We start from the raw sequence: 23,382 nt of genomic DNA, 5'->3' as shown, positions 1-23,382 counted from the left end.
AAATTTTGAAACAACGAAGATACATTTCTCAATCCCATTATGATCAAATTGTTGTATCAATTACGAAATGAATTGAGTTCTACTAAGAATGAATTGTTAAATCTATTATCATAATAAACAAATTAAATAATTGGTAATCTGATCAATCAAGTGAATAGTAGGGGTAAGCGTTTGTACATCCGCCTTCCGCCCGCGCCCCTCCCGCAGCGCGTGCGAGTGTTGCCAACTCGGAATAAAATATACCAGATCTGGGATATTTTCACGGCTCTTTCATCGAAAATTTTTATTTAGCATTGGGCACATATTTTTACATATTTGGTCTAAGGCATCAACTTGAAAGCAACCATATTTGTCATCGCCATATGGTATTCAATTTTATTATGAATTTTCGTGTGTGGCGGACGTCGATGTAATATAACAATTTTCAAAATAAATGGAAGGGTGAGTTATTTACGGATTGCCATGCTGATCCTATTAAGCTAACCATGCTTTTCATATTTGATAGCCCACTATGAAAGTGTTGTCAGAATCGTTAAAGTTATTTAATAATCGCAATAACGCTTGCACACTGTTATCAAAAACGCTGCAGCGTTAGCATAGCCGGACTCGATATGGGTTCAGTTTTGTATTCTTCATGAGTATCCAAGTCAGGAACGGATCCACCCCTTCCCAGAAAAAATGCTATAATTGGCTCAGCTCAGACGCAGTGCCGGATAAAGCAGCGCAGAGCCTGTAGCAAGTTCTATCTAGAAGCCCTAAAGGGTGAAGCCACACTAGAGCAATTTCGGTTACGCTATATATATACGCGTGATCACGTGACTCGGCGTGGCGCGTGAGGCTTCATCTTAAAGTGCAAGGATTTTAAGCATATAATTATATAGGTACATGTTAAGGCAGAAAATTCAAGCATTCCAAGGCTTAGATTGCTTTAGTATATTTATTTAATTTGTCCTAATTTGCGAGGAAATGAGGAGAAATAATCAATAAATTATGACTTATAATATACATACATACATACATACAATCACGCCTGTATCCCATGAAGGGGTAGCACATGAATCTACTCGTTTCAGTGCCACTCTTGGCAAATAAGGGATTGAAAGAAAACGAAACTGTGACATTGCAGTGACAGGTTGCCAGCCTCTCGCCTACGCCACAATTTAACCCATAGGTATCCCACAGTCGCCTTCTACGACACCCACGGGAAGAAAGGGGTTGTGAAATTCTTAACCCGTCACCACACGGGCAACATATAATATATTACTTACAATATATTGACACTGGGGCTAATATATATTTTTATTGACTTATAATATAGTTTTCAGTACAGATGTTGCGTTTTTTACGCACTAGTGTGAAAAGTGATTCATTTCTTGTCAGGTCGAAACTTCGGAGGACCATCTGTACTGAAAAACGTCGTACCATACACGTGCGAAAAGGAAATTCGTAACTCGTGTTGATTTAGAACACTCCCTTCTGTTGTGTTTTAATTTATTGCCACTCGTTTCGAACTTCCACCTTTTCGCACTTGTATCGTAATGTACTATTACATAATTATGGTATGTATTGTAAAACGTTGTACGATACATGTACGAATAGAATAAGTATTATAGGTAATTCACTACTCCTGTCGATTTAAAAAACTCTCTTCGTTCGTGTTTTAATCACAACTCGTTTCAAATTTCCCATTTTTCGCACTTGTATCGTAATTTACTATTGATTACTTTACTATTGATTACTATCTATTAGTTAAAATAAAAATTCCATCAAATATATTGCTAAAAAACAACAGACTCGTAACCAAATAACAAAGGTGAATTTTACTGCACATTAGGTATCATTTGACGGCATTTCAATTTTAGATAGGTACTGAATTATTTTTAATCATTTATGAATTATTTTTAATCATTTATTTTAAGTACCTTTATGCCTTTAATTCGAGGTAGACTCATTTAAAAAAAAATGTTAACGTATTTTAGACATCTTCTATACATTAGCCTAGCGTTTTTCAAAATCGGAGTTGGCAACACTGACGCCGAAGTGATTTGTCAACGCGTCTTGTGTTAATTTTTTTGCGGTTATCTATCACATCACAGATCTAACAACTTACAAGTTCAATGGAGTAAGTGATCGAATCTTTAAAAACATGGGAGTTGGAGAACTTAATACGAAAATTCACCAGTAAGTACAATGTATTTTTTTCATTATTTAGTCAAGTTGCTAATGACACGAGGCCAATAGCTTGCTGGGCTGCGGCCCCGGCCGATAATGGATGCAATCTCGTAATAATACACATTTAAATTTCTTGTCTATAAAATACACATTTAAGTTGGCTCAATTTTCGTTGAACGTCCGGCATGTGCTTTCGCGGCGCGAGCCGATTTAGACTTGGTATGGTAACTATAGTTCCGTCAAAATGAGAGAGACCGGAATTATTTTTGCCAGGAGAGAATTGCGAGGGGATCTTTAGCCCGAGTCAAAATCGGGCGCAATCGCCCGTTTGAGTGAGTTTTGATAGTGATTCTGTTGTGTATTTTCTTATAGTTGGATAGTTTCTAACAAAGCGTTGCATATTTTCCAGCCCCGGAATCGGACGCTAATAAAACCATGTTCCGATGGTAATAGGCGACGCCCAGCGTGCCCGGGTGTTGAAATAAGTGCAAAACTGCTCTCCGCTCGCCTTTTGTCCACCAACGGTAAATTGTACATTCTTTAAAAACCTTGTCAAATTGTCACTTAGGTTATGTGTAATTCCAAATTAGCAGTAGGTCGTTTCACAGAACGCGTTGACGTTCGGAATTCGAATTCCGGGGCAATTCCCCTGTCCTACGGGCGATCCAAGTCTCACGGACGCCGTCTTTGGAATTTTACTTAAAGACTGGTATACACATTTCAGGGTTCACGCCGCGTCGCCTAATCCTCGCGCCGGTCGCCAGCATTCCCCGCTGTGTTCCGGTAACCTACAGGCGGCAAGCTGACGCTGCCGTCATCCACACGACACCATCTCTGAGGCGGCTGACGTGGCAGTCGTGGTGGTCTGAGGCGGCTGACGTAGCACGTTTGAGGTTAGACCTTTCCAATCACTCTTATCTACATCATCGAACCGGCATAATTATGGTTCTGGCACCCTCCGTGTTACTATACCTTTTATTTTAATATCCGCCGTACACCGTTTCTACCCGTAGTTTTAACTCAAGAGTTCGCTGATCCACGTTTGTTCCCTTAAATAATTTAAAACCTTAGTCTCATGTTCAAGTGTAGCTAGCCCTCGGCTCTGTAAACTTAGTAAATTAGAGAGTAATTTCATAATATAAGGCAAGGCTCAGTGGAGTCCTTTGTAATAGATTAATTAACAGAGAAATAATTACCTTTTGCCCTTAAGAGTTGTTTCAATTTTAAATCTTGTCTGCTAGCATAATGGCCCCCAATTATAGATATTGTAGCAATATTGAAAAATATTAACTTTGAGTTAAAAAAAGATGTAATACGGTTCCTCTAGGGCCAAATATTTTTCCACGCTGTTCATAATTTTGTAGTATGGTATGTGATATTAATTGTATCATTCATTTCCAGACCCTGATGGATTTTTCTGAGTTTAACATAAGCACAGACCTAATAGTTATAGAAACTTCAGAAAAGGAAAACTTGTCCTCGGAAAAGGAAAATGTGCCATCTGCAATTGCTGAGAAGAAAGCAGAGCCCAGTTATAATTCCAGGGTAAGCAGTTTCTAACAGACTTCTTTACCTAGAAGGAGGAGGTTCTGTATTTTATTGTAAAAAACATTATAAGAATTTCAATTCAATAAATGAATACTGCATAGGCAGACCAACATACCAGAGAGAGATTTTATTCCAACCATTTTTGAAGTAACATACTCATCTTATCACAATAATATTTTTAATATAACTGCATTGTTAGGCAAGATACCGGGCTGGCCTAGCGAGTAGTGACTAAGTGACCGTCCCTACTAAGCCGCAGTTCTGGGTTCGAATCCCGGTAAGGACATTTATTTGTGTGATGAGCACAGGTATGTTCCTGAGAATCCTGAGTCATGGATGTTTTTTATTTATATAATTATTTGTTTATTAATTATATCGTTGTCTGAGTACCCACATCACAAGCCTTCTTGAGCTTACTGTGGGACCCAGTCAATCTGTGTAAGAATGTCCTATTACATTAATTAATTTATTTATTATTATGATACATTATACTGTGAGTGTATAGGTTATGACTGTAATTAATTGTATTATAATTATATTAATTAAAGAGGCAAATGAAAAGTAAAGTTTCTAAATATTTTTCAGATTGTGGAAAAGTCATTGGACTCTGCATCACTATTTTGAAAATATTCTGCTCTCAAAAAACCACAAGGATATTCTTTGGTAAATATAATAACATTAACTAGCTAAGTCACTTTTTACTATGTAACTTTAAAATAATTATTATATGTATAACTGAATACTGCATTCGTTTCTTTTTACTTTTTGTTTTTAATTGTTTGTTTTATCATTCCAGCGGCTTAACGACTTCAAAAGCACATGAAATTTACTAGGACAATTTGTTTATAAATTTTCCATCAATGAAAATAAATCTTCAGGAACAGCTGAAATACAAAAAGTCGAACTTACTGCACTTACCAATTGTAAGTATATGATAAAATTGATAAAGCAGATGTTGTCTATGTTAAAATAGTTAGTTTCACCACACCGACTGGCAAAGGCTCTCTTTAGTCTTCAAAAACAGATAGCAAAACTGCATTTTGTCCACAAGAGTGCAAAGAAATTTCATACAAATTTTAACTGGATGTCTCAAGCTTGATAGATTTGATTTAGTTAGATGTTTTACAGTTAATATTTTGTTTGTGTCGGTGTAGTGTAAAATTTTGTATTTCACTCGGTGGCAAAGTTTGTTTAACCTTCGTGCCCTTCGTGGCTCGTTTCAGTTGCCCCACTGTTCACTTACCCGCATTGATCTTTCCTTATATTATATCGTTTGTAATAATATTTTACTAACTAGTCCCATTTTTATAGCGCCCTATGAGGAAACAACGAATATAGCCGGATTTCTCACCATTCCATTTTTGCTGAACACTGCGGCAGTCCGCCAAAAGAAGAAGCGAGGTTCCGGTGCAAGTCAAAATTGGAAGCCCAGTAAAATGGAAGTAAGGGAAGGTTTCATAAAGCATATCCGCTCTAGTGTAGAAATTAGCCAGACCATCGAACTTCGCATAGCCACACTTCAAAAAATAGGATTGTCATGCCAGCCATACATAATTGTTGTGGGTGAGTCTCTTGAAAAAATCGAATCATTTCTAGTTGTTGTCAGCAGATCGATAATCTATGAAAGACAGTCCATTATGAACGCAGTAGATACGTGCTACAAAATATATAATACAATGAAAATATAATACATTGTACTTACTGGTGAACTCTGGTATTAAGACGATACAGGAGTGATCTATTCTCCATACAAACGCTCTCGACTATTTCCTCCCTGGTTTTTCAAGATACAGCAATGATTTTTTCAAGACAGATTATAATAATTTTTATCTGTGTCGGACCGTTTTGATTTTTTGAGATTCTTATTTTTAAAGACGCTAGAGCCCATCGAAAATTTTCAAAAACGGTGTTATTGATTATGGCGTAAAAAAGGTGTGGTATTCAAAATTGGTAACAATTAGCCACAAAAACTGAACGGTCCGACACTGATTATTTCATTGTTATTCAGATTCTCAAATTTAGTTACGATTGACTTAATTTTGAAGGGGGAAACAGTCGAGAGCGGAACCTCGATTTTAAAGATTTTTTCGCAATATTTTTTAACTGAGTTCTTAATGGACATTTTTTTTCGATAAATCTAGTTAATAACACTTGTATATTAAATTTGAATTCCCAAATTGAAAGGGGGCTCCTTTCCATTTTAGCATTTTCGCTCCTGTAGCGTCTTAAGTTCTCCAACTCCCATGTTTTTAAAATTTCGATTTCTTCCTCCATTGAACTTGTAAGTTGTTAGGTTAGCTGTGATGTGATAACCGCCGCAAGAAAAAAACTATTTATTCTAAGTAGGTAGTAGTAGTAGGTGCCAAGTATATTATGAATAAATGTCATTTTTTTATAACTTTTGTTTTATTTATGGCGTTATTCATAAACGCATCACCAGCCTGAATTAGATATGAATCGTTTTATGTTATCTGTCAAGTTAACGTATGTATTTGTAAATAGGTATAAAACATAATTTGTCTAATTCAGTCCCGTGGTGTTTTATGACAATTATCAATAAGGGGTTGTTGTCTTAGTAAATGAGACAAAGTAAGTCATAGTACAATTGAACATGAATGATAGTACTGAACAAGCTTCTCAGTTGAAATGTATAACAAAACAAAGATTCAAATTGAACAATATCATAGTTCACTCTCACAAAGTGTGTATATCGATGTAATCATGTCCTTAATTGAACTTATTTGGTTTTAATGGTTACTACAGTAATGCCTCATGTTAATATTGACCTACATCTTGGTTGAATCGATTAAACAATTCATGTTCAAATAGAAAAATATCTTAGTTCAGTCTCACAAGGTGCGTAAGTAGATGTAATCATGTTCTTAGTTGAACTTATTCGGATTAAATAGTTAATACAGTAATGCTTCATGTTAATATTGACAGATGTCTTAGTTGAATTGATTAAACAATTAATATTCAAATTGACCAATATCTTAGTTCAGACTCACAAGGTTCGTAAGTAGATGTAATCATGTTCTTAGTTGAATTTATTTAGGTCAAATAATTAATACAATCATTCTCCATGTTAATATTGAGCAACGTCATAGTTGAACTAACTGGTTTGCGTTAGTTGATACAGTTACGTATCATGATAATAATTATCAAGTGCTTAGTTGAACTTACTAAGGTAATTTAGTTCGCCTAATTATTTTTCATGTAATTATTGAACAAGATCTTAATTGTCTCAGTTACGTTGCAAAAGTAAGAGCAATCAAAATTACCTTATTCCATTTGTCTAAGATCTTATCAGGCTCGTATGGAATCAAGATGCTTGACTACGACGATCAAAATATTGATAGGAGCAAACAAATTTTTTTAGAGTGTAATCTAGTAATAAAGATGATTTACCACCTGTGGAACGCAGTGATAAACGCATTTTTAGGGTTCCGTAGTCAACTAGGAACCCTTATAGTTTCGCCATGTCTGTCTGTCCGTCCGTCCGTCCGTCCGTCCGCGGATAATCTCAGTAACCATAAGCACTAGAAAGCTGAAATTTGGTACCAATATGTATATTAATCACGCCAACAAAGTGCAAAAATAAAAAATGAAAAAAAATGTTTTATTAGGGTACCCCCCCTACATGTAAAGTGGAGGCTGATATTTTTTTTTCATTCCAACCCCAACGTGTGATATATTGTTGGATAGGTATTTAAAAATGAATAAGGGTTTACTAAGATCGTTTTTTGATAATATTAATATTTTCGGAAATAATCGCTCTTAAAGGAAAAAAAATGCGTCCCCCCCCCCTCTAACTTTTGAACCATATGTTTAAAAAATATGAAAAAAATCACAAAAGTAGAACTTTATAAATACTTTCTAGGAAAATTGTTTTGAACTTGATAGGTTCAGTAGTTTTTGAGAAAAATACGGAAAACTACGGAACCCTACACTGAGCGTGGCCCGACACGCTCTTGGCCGGTTTTTTTGCGTTGTAGTTTCCTCGCTATAGTGAGGGGAAAAGTTTTGTGTTACACTCGGGTGCAAATGTATTTTACTTCTCGTGTGTTAAAATACAACTTTGCCCCCTTGTATAACAAATAACTATTCCCTCTCACACATATGAATGACAGTGACATGCCTAGACACTTGCACAGGCGCCGCCTGGCGGCATAAAATGTCAGTGTGCCTCCTCATTGCTATAGATATATGATCAGTCTATCATTGTGTGTTTTTAACAAGAACAAGTCACCTAATTTGTATTTTTATTTCTTAAACAATAAATATAGTCAGCAAAAGGTATCTCATTTAAGTATGGTATGGCTCCCTGAAATTCAGTTGATAATACCCATTTTAGGCAAAATAACTCATTTGGTTTTAGCCCCTATGGTTTTTAACCCCCGACGTAAACACGAAGGGGTGTTATAAGTTTGAAGTGTCTGCCTGTCTGCCTGTTTGTCTGTCTGTCTGTCTGTCTGTCTGTCTGTGTGTAGCTCCCGAAGGGATGAACCGATTTAGATTTCGTTTTTTTGTTTGAAAGCTGAGTTAGTCGGGAGTGTTCTTAGCCACGTTTCATGAAAATCGGTAAACTATGTCACGGTCGGGGGTTTATCAAAATTTTAATTTTGTGAATAGGTTATGATAAGTAACCACTACTTTAAAATACCTAAGGTAAAGAGGGCCAACCAGAAGGAGGGAGCATTCGATTAGTTATTATTTTACCCAATTTTTATTAATATTTTTCATGCATACTGAAAATTAGTCACATTCTGAAACAAGTGAAAACATCAACACATTACAGCTTAGAGCGACAGCTCAGCTTCAAGTTTATAAATAGACAACCCAAACAAATCAGTGTACGTCGCGGCAACCGCCCTTGAACTGAGCGCCGGAGCCTCCAGCGCGGGGGGCGTGCCCGGCCAATCAGCGCCCCTTCACATTTTTCAGCCCCCGCCCCCCTCGCCGGACGCTGCCCAAAAACAAAAGGATCACAGTCGGCGAAACCTATCTCTTTCTTTGTGAGGCCAGCTAGCGGGCATCGATGAGAGGATAGATACAGTGTCGCGCGGGCGCGAATCGATAACCCCCTCCCCCCTTCCCGCCGGCTCCGCCGGGCTCCCCTTCCCCCCCTCCCCCGCTCCTTCGGCCATTTGCACGGATGTTTACTATTATTATTTTATTGAACGGACATCTTAAGTGGAAGCATATTTGCAAATGATAAGCCCCGGGCGGAAGCTATTGTGGCCGAGTGTACTCGCCCTCCCGGCTTGTATCAAAATAAACTAACTATAATTAGTGTAACACTGATTCAAACTTTCACGATTTTTACACATATTTAAAATTGCAAACGGGACTTAGTTAGTGTTTAAAACATAGTAAATACGCGATTAAGTCCCGTTTGCAATTTTAAATATATAATTAGTGTGTTATTGTTTTTTTTATATATACATCACTGCTCCATACCTAAACTTTATTAACACTAAAAAGAAATTTAATAATAACAGGTGTTTAACAGCCAATTTAAGAAATCCTTGATTTAGGTATCGTATTTAGGTTATTTTTTGCTTTACAAGATGTACAATATAAAGAAATAAGCCGCCATATCAATTCTGATAATAACTTTAGACGTAGCCACGTAGCCTAGATAAAATATAATTTCCAAAATAAACTAATTATGTATCAAATGAATTGCCTAAATTTGGAATTGTTAACTAGACCTATTCGACTGCGTATACCTAAACATACCTAATGCATTGCACCGTCTATAATAATCAAGGATGAATTTATCGAAAAGTGCGAAAATAGCTTTGATCACCCAACCTATTTTCATATGTAGTTTAGGTTACTAGATCGTACCTAAGGCAGATAAATATGGTGAATAAGTGTTTACTATTATGACATAATATGTGTAATTAGATAGCAGTGGCGTGGCGTGAAAATTTTCGTTGATAAAGCCCGAGGGGTTTTCGCGATCTGTTTTGTATGAACTTCTACAGATACTGGAGAATTTTAGGGAACCCGTAGGGAATCGAGCTGTTTCGATGACCCGCCACTGGTAGATATTATTGGGTTGGTACAAAAGTAATGAGACACTTGGTTTACGTTTTATATTTTTTATTCTCTTTATTCATTTTAATTCTTAGGCTAGGCTTTCTTTATATTCTCTTTATTCATTTTAATTCTAGGTGAATGATCCTGGCTACGAGATTATGCCTGTGCAAGTACTCACCGTTAGCTAGATGAGAACAACCGGAGATGATATGCCTGAGTGACTCTCCGGGACGGCGGCATGCCCGACAAATGTCGACCGTACCGTCCTTCAGGATATATTTCCGGTAGTTGTTCGTCATCATAACTTCGTCCGCAGTTGCACAGGCAAAACCCTCGGTTTCTCCGAAGAGGTCCCCGAATCGTAACCAGTTCACCGATGCGAGCAGGTCTACATCGGGTCCCGTGAGCGCCTTGTAGAACCGCCCGTGTAGCTGCTTGCTCTCCCATACCGCCCTGCGGTCCGTAGTACTTAGTACCACAGGTTTGCGCCAGTTCTCTTTCGCCAAGGAGAGTGGCGTGAGGTTTCCGTCTACTGCCACCACATCACGATGCATCCCACACTCGTTGTTAAGGAAGTAATTCCTGAGATTGTACACCTCACGGTTGTGGAGATCTTTGGCGTTTAGGAAGCCTCGACCTCCGCACTTCCGTGGGATGTACAATCTCATAACAGACGAGCGCGGGTGTAACATACGGTGTGTGGTAAGCAGTAACCGGACCCTCCGATCCAGGGCGTCCAGCTCAGTCTGGGTCCACCTTAGTATGCCAAAGGAGTATGTGAGTAGAGGCATTACCCAGGCGTTAAAGGCGCGCACTTTGTTGCGTCCTGACAAAAGACTGTTAAAAAGGACTTTTGTGAGCCGACTGAAAAAGCGCTCCTCCACCGACTGTCTAATGCCAACATCCTCAATACCCAACGACTGTGACATACCAAGGTACTGATAGGTTTCTGATTCAGAGATAGATCTGAACGACATCGTCTCAGAAAGTTGTAAATTTTCTGAATTTACAACCTCCCCCGCTGTACATGCATAACCGCACACTTATCGACACCAAACTCCATTCTGATGGCGGTACTGAAAACTTTTGTGGTTTTCAATAGCACCATCAGGTCATGGGTGTTCGGTGCAAATAGTTTGAGATCGTCCATGTACAGAAGGTGAGAGATGACTTCACCCTCTCTCCGAAGCCGGCAACCTAACCCAGAATCCTTCAGCAACGTGCTGAGGGGATTCAGAGCTAGGCAGAACCATAATGGACTCAGACTGTCACCCTGGAATATTCCTCGCTCAATCCTTATGAAGTCGTGCGGGCCAGGGGCATCCCTGCCTCCTGGTTGACGAAGGACTGTGGTCCACTGCCTCATACATGCAGCCAGGAAGGATATTAAAGCTGCGTCAAGTTTATACAACTCCAATACCCTTCTCAGCCATGAGTGAGGCACCGAATCATAGGCCCTCTTATAGTCAATCCAAGCGGCCGAGATGGCCCCCTTGTTCCACCGAACTTGTTGGCAAATGGTCATGTCTATGAGGAGGAGCTCTTTAGTACCACGGGACCCAACCCTACATCCATTTTGAGCGGTGGCCAGAATGTTGTTAGCGACAATATGCGCGTTAATTTTTGCTCTCAAAATGGATGTAAGGAGCTTGTAAAGTGTAGGCAAGCACGTAATGGGTCTGTAGTTTTTTGCTTCCGTAGTACTACCGGACTTATGGAGCAGGAAGGTAACACCAGTTGTTAAGGAAGGTGGGAGAGAACCAAGCTCGAGGGCTTGTTGGAATTGCATTGCCAACCGCGAGTGCGAGCATCGAAACCATTTTAGCCAGAAGTTGTGCAATCCGTCCGGCCCAGGACTTTTCCAGTTCTGGGCTGCACGGATGGCACAACTTACGTCGTCGAGGCTGATGGTGATAGCCCCCATAGGTTCGATGTTCTCGCACTCACGTTCGACAACGGTCATCCACTCGCCCTCCGTGTGCTCGACGGGCACCGACCAGATGCTACGCCAGAAATCAGACATGACAGTAGTATCCGGCAGCCGCACGTCGGACACACGATTGTCGGTTTCCTCCCACCTTCGGTATACCTTCCTTTGGTCGCTTTGGAAAAGACGATTCTGCTGGAATCGGTCCACACGCTTTCTGTAGCGGCGAATACGGTTTGCCCATGCATAGACTTTCTGCTTCAGAAAGTCGATGCGTTCTGTGACATTAGCCAAATAGTCACGGGGGCTGATATCCGTCCCCGCGAACGCCTGGTTCACAAAGCGCATTACTCGGGGGCGATTGTTACCCCCCCTGAAGCAAATCAGCTTTGCAATGAGAGTCCTAAACGAGCTGATACAACGCTCGATCCGTACTTGCCATATATTATAAACTGAAAATTTTTAAATTTCATAAACTATTTTTTATGAAAATTCTGTAGGTACAGTCGAGTTCATAAATATGTGTACATTTTTTCACCTTATTGCAACGAGTTAGGCCGTTTTCACATTATCCGATCCGATATCGGATGTAGGACCGACATCCTACATCCGATAAACGCTTCCGATAGTGTCGGATGTCGGTCCGATAAAACGCATTGTTCCAAATCAATGAAGTATGATTTTGTATCAAATTTTTTTTTTTAAGTTTTATATTTAATAATTATAAGCACCATATTTCAAATATTTTATTGTAAAATTAAAATAACGAGCATAAAAATACTCAAGAGTGGCAGGTAAAATAAATAATTTTACATTTAACTATATCTGCTAAAAGATGAAAAAATTTGTATCCGCAATTCGGACCGATGAATTACAATCTTTTTTTTTCAACAGAAATTCATCATTAACAGCTGTTTAATAGACGCCATTTTTGTCACGCACACTACTACAAACGTATACCTACATTATATACGCACACACACAAATATTATCGGCCGACAGCTGGCGGGGGGTCCGGCATGCCAAAAATGTCGGAAGCGTCCTGCCGATATCGGCAGTTCGATGGTGCCTCGGACAAAAACTGTTGTAGGAGAGTGCCATCTGCATTAAATCCGCAATTTTTGCGTTTTATATCGTTTTTTAGTAATAATGATCTATTAAATACATAAATGAAGACCTGGAAGCGCATAAATCTTACATTTTACATCCTTCCTACATCCGATATCGGATCGGATAATGTGAAAACGGCCTTAAGGTGAAGAAATCTACACATATTTATGAACTCGACTGTACCTACGAATGTTTAATAAGGCGTGCTTAGCCGAATGCACAAATACGCTCACGAAACGAAACGCTCGTAGATATCTATTTCTATCGCTCTTGCATATTGGCGCGACAGAGCCAGACTACCTTTCGCGGCGTTTCGTTCTCGTTTCGCGTCGCAGAAATGCCATTCGGCTACGGCACCGCTATCACTTATTTATTGTCGTAACCTACCAGTCATATTCATCTAGGGGTTTCTATACATCTATCTATGATTTTACTGGTTTTACTTTATATCCAGATAAAATACAACCTTGTGTTTCAAACCTCTGCAAAATTGGGTACTTTTTTGATGACGATATACTAAGAAGACATGTAACGCCGTGGCTTGCGTGGGCGACGGTCGCGCGATGGTCGCGCGACGGCGATGCGACGCATACGAAATCAAATCTTATCGATATGGAAGTATGAGACGCGACGGCGACGGTCGCGCGACCGTCGCCCACGCAAGACACGGCGTAATACTTATTCATTTAATGTGATAAAAATATTTATGTATTAGTGAATATGTGTCAGTCATGGTAAAATCTATTATTACATACGATTATTACAAAGTCGATTTTACTATGACAAGGTGTTTGTCGGACAGCATCATATTTCGTATTTTTCAGTACACATGACGCTCTTTTATCGAACTAGTGAGAGAAGTGGTTCATTATGTGCCTACTGCGTATGTCGTGCCACTCGTGCCTAAACTTCAATCAAAGTCCACTTATGTACTGAAGAACGTCGTACGATAGTTACACGACTACACGTGGGAAGGGAAGGCGCACCATGGATGCAATAAATAAATATGAATATACCGGGTGCCCGGTAATTAATGGACAATCATTTAACCACCAAGAGGGCACCTTATACTGGTCCAGAAAATCGACTTTAAGGTTTAGTAAAAGTCGCCTGGTTTTCGAGATTTTCACACTTTTTAAAATTTTAGGTAGTATTAAAATTTTTAAAAGTGTGAAAATCTCGAAAACCAGGCGGCTTACTAAACCTTAAAGTCGATTTTCTGGACCAGTATAAGGTGCCCTCTTGGTGGTTAAATGGTTGTCCATTAATTACCGGGCACCCTGTATATATGAATATAGGTACGGTGATCGTAATTTACTACATTGGTACGAACACGTAATGCGGCGTGATCAAATCCATCCCATAATCTCCCAGAACAACCGAAGGGAAGTGATAGACCGCCTTCAACATGGTGGTATTGGTGGTCTAAGGTGCAGAGAGAGATGCAAAGGCAAAACATTAACCCATAGACAACAAAATAGAATTATTGGTGCGGGAAGACCCGACCCCAGATAGACTGGCAAAATGGTAGGTGTAGGACAAATAGAACTAAGAGCTTACCCCGGAACGACGGAATATACTCTTATTGTAAAGACATTTTCACAACACCAGGTAAAGGCTTAGTTTGTTATTTGAAAACATCTGTTTATAGCAAAATTGTATTTTATCCTCAAGAGTGCATAGCAATTCCATACAAATTTACCTTTAAATGACGATTTTGAATCATAATTAATTATTAAATATTTAAATTGATGGATTTGATTTAGTTTGAAGTTTTATAGTCAGTATTTTGTTCGTGTCGGTACTGTTGGTATGGAGAAGGATTTCGCGGTTCAATATCGCTTGCTTGGGTATCAATATTGTCACGTGCGGTTACAACTTTGCCCCCTTGTAAAACAAATAACTATTTCCCCTCACTAGCTCGGAAACACGTGTTTTGTCCTTTAATACCAGCGGGTAAAAACGCATTTTATCCACTAGTGAGTAAAGTAATTTGACCTTGAATAAAGTCAAATTAACTGCTTTAAAATTGATAAAAGTAGGTTAATCTAGTAATAAAGATGATTTACCACCTGTGGAACTACTGGAAGCAGTGATAAACATATTTTTTGCGTTGTAGTTTCCTCGCTATAGTGAGGGGAAAAGTTTTGTGTTACACTCGGGTGCAAATGTATTTTACTTCTCGTGTGTTAAAAAACTCGCAAGTTCAGGATTCTATTCTCGAACCACTCGCTTCGCTCGTGGTTCAACTATAGAATCCTTTCACTTGCTCGTTTTTCAATTCCACACTCGGCGTTAAAATACAACTTTGCCCCCTTGTATAACAAATAACTAATTTTACCACGCCAACTGGTAAAGGCTCACTTGATTCGTCTGCAATTTATCCTCAAGAGTGAAATTATTCATACTAATTTTAACTTGGTGTCTAAGCTGGATGTTAGATTTGACCTCTAAATGATGATCTTGAATCATAATATTTAATAATTAAATGAGAGATTTTATTCAGTTTGATGTTTTAAATTTGGTATTTTATTCGTGGTGAAAAATTTAGTGTTTCACTCGGTAGCAAAGTTTTTTTAACCTTCGTGCCGTGTAACCCTCACAACACTCAAGATTCCACTTCTACGCTCGCGGTTCAAATGGAATCTTTCGCTTGTTATTTGCTAAGTGCGTTATTGGCGTAGCTCCCGAACGGATGAACCGATTTAAGTATATGTATTTAGTTTTTTTTTTTTTTTGAAAGATCAATTAGTTGAGAATGTTCTTAGCCATGTTTGATGGCAATAGGTGATGAAGGGCATGATACACTGGCTGCTGATTGGTTAGGTACATTATTTATTCTGTGAAATTATTCTAAAAGGCGCACGGTAATATCGATACTGTACTTATTAGGAACAACAAATTTGGAATGTGGAATCTTGAGCGTTGCGAGGGTTTTAAGGCATTTTGCCACCGAGTGAAACACGGAATTCTTCACGACTCCAATACGATGAAAATACTAGGTATGTAAATTATAGGTAAACATGTATAATTTACATTTGAAAATCAGTTCTACCAGCCAGCTTAGGATATTCAGTTAAAATTTGTATCAAATTACTTTACACTCTGTTGGATAAAATACAACTTTCTCATCCCGCGATATCAGTTTCCGAAGAAACAATAGAACTTTTCAGTGTGGTGAAAATACTATTGTAAACAGAGCCATCTGTGACTGTAGACTGAACTAATACATACTATGCTTAGCAATCTACATTCAGAGACACCTATCGTATTTAGTCTGCACCAAACAAGCAGCATAGCGACAACTTCTCTCTTCAGTAGCTTCACGGTGCGACGACATAGATGGCGCTTTGAACTCCAACGTTTCGTAATTATAAGTAAAGCTGTAAAAAGCTAATTATATGTATGAAAAATATTTATATTAATAATGATATCATATTATTTAAATTATACTATTTATTACTGTATTACACTTTATAAATGTAATCAAATATTTACTGCGTAGTTGCCTACTTTATCGACCGAGCAACTTCCGGTTGGCGCTCGACGGAGCACGCAACGCAACTCAGGTATACAGCTAACTTCACTTCATGGATGTTCGATTTCTTTCAACTACGTCGAGGCTTTGTGCATATTTAGGATTTTGCTATTCGGTAATTGTTGTTTTATTCGTTACATTTCGTGTGATATTGAAATAATTAAATCTTAGTTTTGTGTGAACCGAGAGAAGTAGTGTATTAAGTTCTGTGATCACGTAGAAACAGTTTGGCGCGTTGTATTCTGTCAACATAGCTAATAAATGTTCGCACGTAGTGGTATTCTATGCACGTGTAATTACAATACTGTCGTGATTTTCAGATACAGACATGGCTTTGAGCGTGGCACTACCTTTAGCTGGATTGGAGACGGACAATTTCTATTCATTCAGCTCATTCGGGCACATAATCGACATAGCGGGTTTGTCTCAATCGCAGACGAGCCCGAGTCCGTCTGTCTCCAGCGAATCCAGTGGTATCGGTTCGCTGGGCTCTATCAAGTCTGAGTCGGTGAACAGCGATTCCCTGCCCTCAAGCCCTCAGACTACTGAAAAGGTAAGCGAGTCGGAAAAATTTGCAATATTTGTTTGCGTTCGTCCTGGCCTTGACCCCTCTATTTTCATAATATTCCGTAATGGCGAATGTCTACATTACGCTATCAATGTTATGATCGTTATTGACGCGTGATTATGGAGATATTTTTGTCACATGTTCACACTGGTGATTGAACATATTCTTATCGGAATCGTTTAAGATGTACATTATAACGGGTATCTGTGCTATTATAGCGCTATGTATACTGTCGACGTCTTTGTCGAAGCGGAACGCCATGTACGACGGTCCGTAATTTGCGCAAAACAAACACGAGTAATCTCTGTGCGCGTAATTTTGATCGAATCCTTACAAAGTTGGCTTGTTATTCCAAGAATTGATTTGATTTAAATGGTTTCAGAAGATATTCGAGCCCGTTGCGCAGCCTCAGCCTCGACCGAAAGAAATCGAGGAGATCAAAATCAGTTATGGAGGCAGAGACATTTTGAATTTGATGCCTAACCTCACGGATCCGCGGTGGAACTACCGAGCTACGGTGCTGCCCCCTAACAACCCGGCATTGTTCTTCGCAAACCGTTCCCAGTACCACCGCCTGGGCCCATTTGGAACTCGCACACAGTATGTAAACGACTCTTGCCGTCACTGCGGCTTCTCTTGGGTAGTTGCTGCCACAGATTGACGTGTTGGTGCAGCATAAACTGAACAAACGGGGAGTGGGTATGACTGGGACACATCAGGGTGCATATCAACTTCTCTTTTGTCACTTAGTGGTGCTTATCATCTACTATCTAGAAGCTTTTGACTCCAGTTTAAGAATGTTTATTTTATCTCTAGTGACAACCTTCCGTTTTTTATAAAAATGGCTGGGAATTGGGGTACCTTTCTTATGATGTTTTTTGTTGTTGGTACTAAAATGCTTTATATGAATTTGTTTATAAAGAACTGGAGTCGAGGCTTGGTGACATCTTCCTATTTATTGTGTGATGAAAAGCCCTGGTGTGGCCCGGTCCTACGGATGACTGTGGAATATGTATATGGCTATCGTCTCGCGCATTCCTAGAGTTACATTTTAATCGTGACTTATACTGTGATCTTAATTTAAACAAAGACAATTTTTGACAATTCTTAGAATGTTTTGCGTGACGATGCTCAACTTTTTGTTTTTGTTTTAACTTATTTATGTGATAAATTTAAAGCTAGGGTTAATTAATACTATAAAATGAACTTGCAATGCCATAAGATTTTGCACACTTGTTCCAATTTAGCATTTGTAGATCCCTCTATTATAAAAAAAGAAAAGTATTGAAAAATAACAATCACATCAACCTAACAATAATTTTAAAGACTGTTAAAGATTCAAAATAATATATTATGCTACACTTAGTTCCTCTTAGAAATGTTAATAATATGTTATCCAAAGAATCTATTTGTTTAATGAGCATATAATATTAACTATAAATTGTTGGTTACGCAACTTACTTTGATAAGTATGAAACCTCGTGGGACTGGATGTAGCCAGCCTTCAGGGTTTTTGACTAATTACTCTTAAAGCAATATTTAAATTATGGACATATACTTATATTATTATGAGTTACTACTTCCCACCATTACACATAATAGTTATTATTTAAATATTGTTTTATAATAATGTTTAGTCTAGAAGTAATTTAGATATATTCCACAGTCATTTATATTTAGGGTCATCGTTACTAACCAAAAGGCTGCTTCTCGGATGTTATTTAAGGTAACGATTTTGACAAGATAGGCACGAATTTAAAAGCCAAGCTGTAGGTTAACTTAAGGTTTAATATGACGATTGTTGGATTTACCGTCCGAGCATAACATAATAATAGTGATGACATATTATCTAGAAGATATGATCTTGACACAAGCCCTAATTTATTCCTGACGAGAGTAGAAAGCTCGAACAACTCACTTCATGTAACTAATCACCCATGGATCACAGTCGAGTGGGTTTATCAGTGCATATCATCACAAATTAATGCAGTGATTAGATATTCTAAGGTATTAGTAGTTGTTACAGACCGTTTTAAATCGTTTGAGTCATTGATGCACCCAGATGCTGGGTTTCTAGTGAAATTATAGTAAGTGTGTTAACAGACTGGCAATATCTCTATGTATGTGCATATATAAATGTAATATTCGTGGTCTCTTAATTTAGTCAAGATATTTAATAGTGTGAGTCTCTTCAATTACATGTAAGTAAAACATACTAAGTATAATGGATAATTATGATGCTGTCCTTTTGTGCAACTTTAGTTCTGCTATGTTGTGATCAGCTTTAAATTGGAACTGGAGTATTTGTACACAATAATGTTGACATATTTCCCACAAAGTTATTTTTATAAAAAAAGATGTTGATATGAGACAATACAGTATGTAGTATTCAAAATTTAATTTATATTTCTATCGATATCGCTTAACGTGTTTGGCTAATATTTTGGAAGGGACCAACATCCATATATTTATTTCATTGTTATTTTACAGTAGCCAAATGTATTCCCAAATCGGCACCTTTATCACAAAGATACATTTCATTGCATTTTATCAGTTAATTTATCTAGATGAGTCATCACGCAAATTAGTCTCTATGTGTAATAATTTTCTGGGCTATGAACACATATAACTTAAAAGTGTAGGAAAAAGTTGTACAAAATTTGTATTTATGTATTATGATTCAGTGAGTCATGACTGAACATATAGCATGGATCTCAGAATGCAGCTAACAGTGATATATTCGTATGCCTCTGTTCGGGACCGAGTGGCAGGCTCGGGCCCAGCGCCTAGTGTGCTATATACAGTCACACATACTCACAAAATGGTTGTTATCAAATTATTATTTAAATCAAATGTTGCATTCATATTATTTTTAGTTTAGAAATGACAAAGCTGTAATCGAATGTAGTTCAAAGGAAAGTATTGGAGCGATACGCACAGTTGTAAGACTAGCTCTTGTTGTGAATATCTCCATACGTTAATTTTAGTGGTGTATTCCCGCAGCCCTACCAGAGTGAGGCCGAGGTGCGATGCAATAAGTGCATTCCAGTTTTGTTTTAAGTTGTCAGTCGGGGGTAGTTGTTAATGTTTGTTTAGTCCACATGCCAAATCATTGGTCGTTGTGCTATTTATTGAACGCAATCTAAAATATCAATTGAACCTTCCATTACTATGTGTCTTCAAAGTGATTTTACAACTTTTTAATCATTTCAATTGTATGCATTTTATTTTGCTTAGTCAAATCATATACACGATATTATACATAATATTATTGCGTTGTATTCTATCTATTGTTCATTAATATTATGACAAATATTTTTTTCTCATTGAACTGTAGTCAAATGGCAGTATTTTTGTATTGAAAATTGTATAAGGATGAAAGGGTTTTTTGCCTAGGCCTCGCGACCGCCGCGCCGCCCAGTGGGCCGGCGCAGCGCCTGAGTGCCCAGTGTGTATTACGTATAACTGATAAGCATTATGTAGGTTTAGCGAAATAGATTAACTCGGAGGAAAACTCCCAAGTACCAAATCTTATTGGTTCAATGTTGTTCTCGTATTGTGGTGATATAGTGCGCCGCGCGCGGCGCAGAGCTCAATATTTTTAGTAACCCTAAAGAAAATTAATACCTCTTTTGAAAAGAATATAATATTTATTATATAGTATATCCAATCTATCACATATGTATTTCCCTGTTTATTTTGATGTGATATCATAAATGACTGATCTGAATTTAGTTTTTAAGTTGGTTATTGAATTATTGATATGCAGTGCTATTTCGAGAGTGTAATTAAGATGTAATATTGAAAGTGCCAATGCTCGTAATTTAATCTTTGTGACTGTCTGTTTATGTAGCCGCGTAGGGCGGTCCGCGCGCCCGCGGGCCGCGGGCCCGCCACTTCAGTATGTAAGCGATCTTCCTCCGTATCACATAAGTCAACGATGTTACTATTCATCAACCACGTAACGTGCACAATCTCAGTAATGCTTGCAATATTATATATAACATATTTAATTCCTCACTTTTAATTTAATCCAGCGTAATGTTAAGAGTACAATATGAGATGATGTTATATCATTCTAGTATCAAAATTAGCCGAAGATGTTAATATTATTATTAGTTAGGTAAAATTTTAACATAGCTTCTTATAATTGGGATGTTTTAGTATTTAGTGACGTATAATTACAGCGTAGTGGCAAGCAAGTTGTCTCGTGCGTGAAGTGAAATAATGTTAGTGGCAATAATACTCTATGTAAGTTCCCTGCCAAGAAACAGTCTGTCTGCGGCGCTGTGGGTGTGCGGGCTCTACGGGGTCGCGTTACCAAGAGAGGCTATGTCGACTGCCTTTAGGCCTAAAATGTGGCCCACCTAATGATCTACGAGAGGCCTCTGTTTGCCCTAGACTCGGCCCTGGCAGCCCCCGCATCCGCAGCCACCGCGGGTTGACCCGCGCGCATTCACAACTGAACGATAGACACTAGGCGTTTATTTGTTGTAATTATAATAATAGCCGTAGGTATTTTATCGTACTTAATAATTATTCTTGCGATGCCTTAATTCTGGTTGTCAATTAGACATGTCTCTGCCTAGAGTGTTATTATTGTTTTTATTTATTTTAGTTTTTTGCTGTTCCGGCTTCCCCCGTGAACTTCCAGTCCAGGCTGTTCTTTTTAAATGATTTTGAAGTCGATTTATTTTTACCTAAGTGTTCTTATTAAATGTTACCAAAATGTTTTTAATAAAATATTTTTATATGTACATCGTTGTTTGTTATCAACTCTGTATCCCCAATAACTCCCGATTGATTTTTTTCCTTCCTTCTTTTACCTTATAAAAGTGGTACCAGAAGTAAATAAATATAAAAGTTACATGGCAATATTTTTTAAAGAGAAACTTAGTATGTAGGTATGTCATAAGAACGATTGAAACTCGAGCTACAGATAAAAAAGTCGATTACGAAATCATCCATACACAATAACAAATTGATCACGTTTCCATGGCGTAAACATTTATTTTTGGCACGACGCCAAGCGATGACACGGCTGTTTAATGTTTGTAGGCGTCAGAATTAGCGTAGACAACGTGTCACTTTAGCACATATTATGTTAATGATGCGGAAACGCGGCAAGTTCCCAATGAGTTTAAGTTTTTGGGAAATTTATATGCACAAGCACTATTTTGGAATTCTATTTCCATTAAAGATTATAAAGCAAAGCAAATATTTTAAAATTTTCCAAAGGCATCGTTGAAGAAATATTAATTATTAACTAGATCGACTCGAAATAAAATTTTAGGTAATGATTACTGGCTAAGTGCGTTTTCACATTATCCGAGCCGATATCGGATGTAGGACCGATATCCCATACATTTAAGCCCCCATCTTTGAAATCCTGCCGACATGGGGCCGATTTTTGAGTCTCACGGCGTTCGAATTCAGAAAATTGTCACTGAAAATAATAGGCAATTCACCGTTTTCAACCGGTATTTTAGTGACAGTGAGACTCAAAAATCGGCCCCATATCGAATCGGATAATGTGAAAACGCATTACCTAAGTAAGTTATTTTTTGTCAGATTAAGTACCTAAATTTATTTATTTATAGATAACATTGATTTTGATTTGAAATGTCTTTATAATACTACGGAATGAATACAGTCACAATTTGTATTCAATAATTGAAGACAGGAAAATTAACGAAGCGCTATCACAATATATCATAGTCTACAGTATTTATTTTTCAACTGGGATGATTTCCGTGACACTTGATCCACTGGTGTTTCGAGTTTCGAGTGTCCATGGGCGGCAGTGATCGTTTACCATCAGGTGACCTGTCTGCTCGTTTGCCTCCTACTCCTAATGCATAAAAAATTAGTTTAAACCTAATAAAAATTAGTAATGTATGGTAAGTCGCAAAGAATATTTAACAAGATTGAGTTTAACGCCCTCTGTGATCGAACAAGTACACCTCAACGTGGATTGAATACAACGCCATCTGTGTCAGGATTGTGTACATTACGACGTAAGTAAGGTTACCAAAGTTTGCAACTCTTTGGCTTTATTTCACTCGCATCCTTTCATAATACCAGATCGTACGAGAGATGGCGCTACTCGGTTCATTCGAGCCAAAATTGTATACTTGAGTTTTTTACTCTTTTTTAACCCCCGACGCAAAAACGACGGGGTGTTATAAGTTTGACGTGTCTGTCTGTCTGTCTGTTTGTCTGTCTGTGTGTGTGTCTATCTGTGGCATCGTAGCTCCCGAACGGATGAACCGATTTCGATTTAGTTTTTTTTTTTTGAAAGCTGTGTTAGTCGGGAGTGTTCTTAGCCATGTTTCATGAAAATCGGTCCACTAGGTCGCGGTCGGGGGTTTTTCAAAATTTTCATTTTGTGGTTAGGTTATGTTAAATGTAGTATTCTGAAATAATCGCAGATATTTTCCCTGTAAGTTTTTTTTTCATCATGACAATGGT

General features: G+C 38.1%; 1 protein-coding gene and 1 long non-coding RNA gene across 2 annotated transcripts; both read left to right on the top strand.

Annotated features, from left to right (window-relative positions):
- Positions 1-1,944: 1,944 nt before the first annotated feature.
- Positions 1,945-5,413, top strand: LOC125226905. The gene is made up of 7 exons (XR_007177132.1): positions 1,945-2,181; positions 2,582-2,696; positions 2,897-3,065; positions 3,574-3,717; positions 4,306-4,383; positions 4,517-4,643; positions 5,032-5,413. It is a non-coding gene; the product is annotated as an uncharacterized LOC125226905 (long non-coding RNA).
- A 10,959-nt stretch (positions 5,414-16,372) lies between these two features.
- On the top strand, positions 16,373-21,668 carry LOC125226904. The gene is made up of 3 exons (XM_048131083.1): positions 16,373-16,458; positions 16,664-16,896; positions 17,294-21,668. Exons 2-3 carry the CDS (start codon positions 16,672-16,674, stop codon positions 17,570-17,572), a joined length of 504 nt encoding a protein of 167 aa, XP_047987040.1. The 5' UTR covers positions 16,373-16,458; positions 16,664-16,671; the 3' UTR covers positions 17,573-21,668.
- The last annotated feature ends 1,714 nt before the right edge of the window (positions 21,669-23,382 follow it).

This window comes from Leguminivora glycinivorella, chromosome 6 (genome assembly GCF_023078275.1).
Source record: "Leguminivora glycinivorella isolate SPB_JAAS2020 chromosome 6, LegGlyc_1.1, whole genome shotgun sequence".
Taxonomy (NCBI): Eukaryota; Metazoa; Arthropoda; class Insecta; order Lepidoptera; family Tortricidae; genus Leguminivora; species Leguminivora glycinivorella.
The sequence above is the reverse complement of the archived record's forward strand: the minus strand, read 5'-3'. Positions and strand labels throughout refer to the sequence as shown.

Bases quoted from the DNA above. Each gene is read 5' to 3' on its own strand.
- LOC125226904 (XM_048131083.1), top strand. From the start codon at position 16,672: ATGGCTTTGAGCGTGGCACTACCTTTAGCTGGATTGGAGACGGACAAT. The intron at 16,897-17,293 runs GTAAGCGAGTCG...AAATGGTTTCAG, and splicing joins GCCCTCAGACTACTGAAAAG to AAGATATTCGAGCCCGTTGC.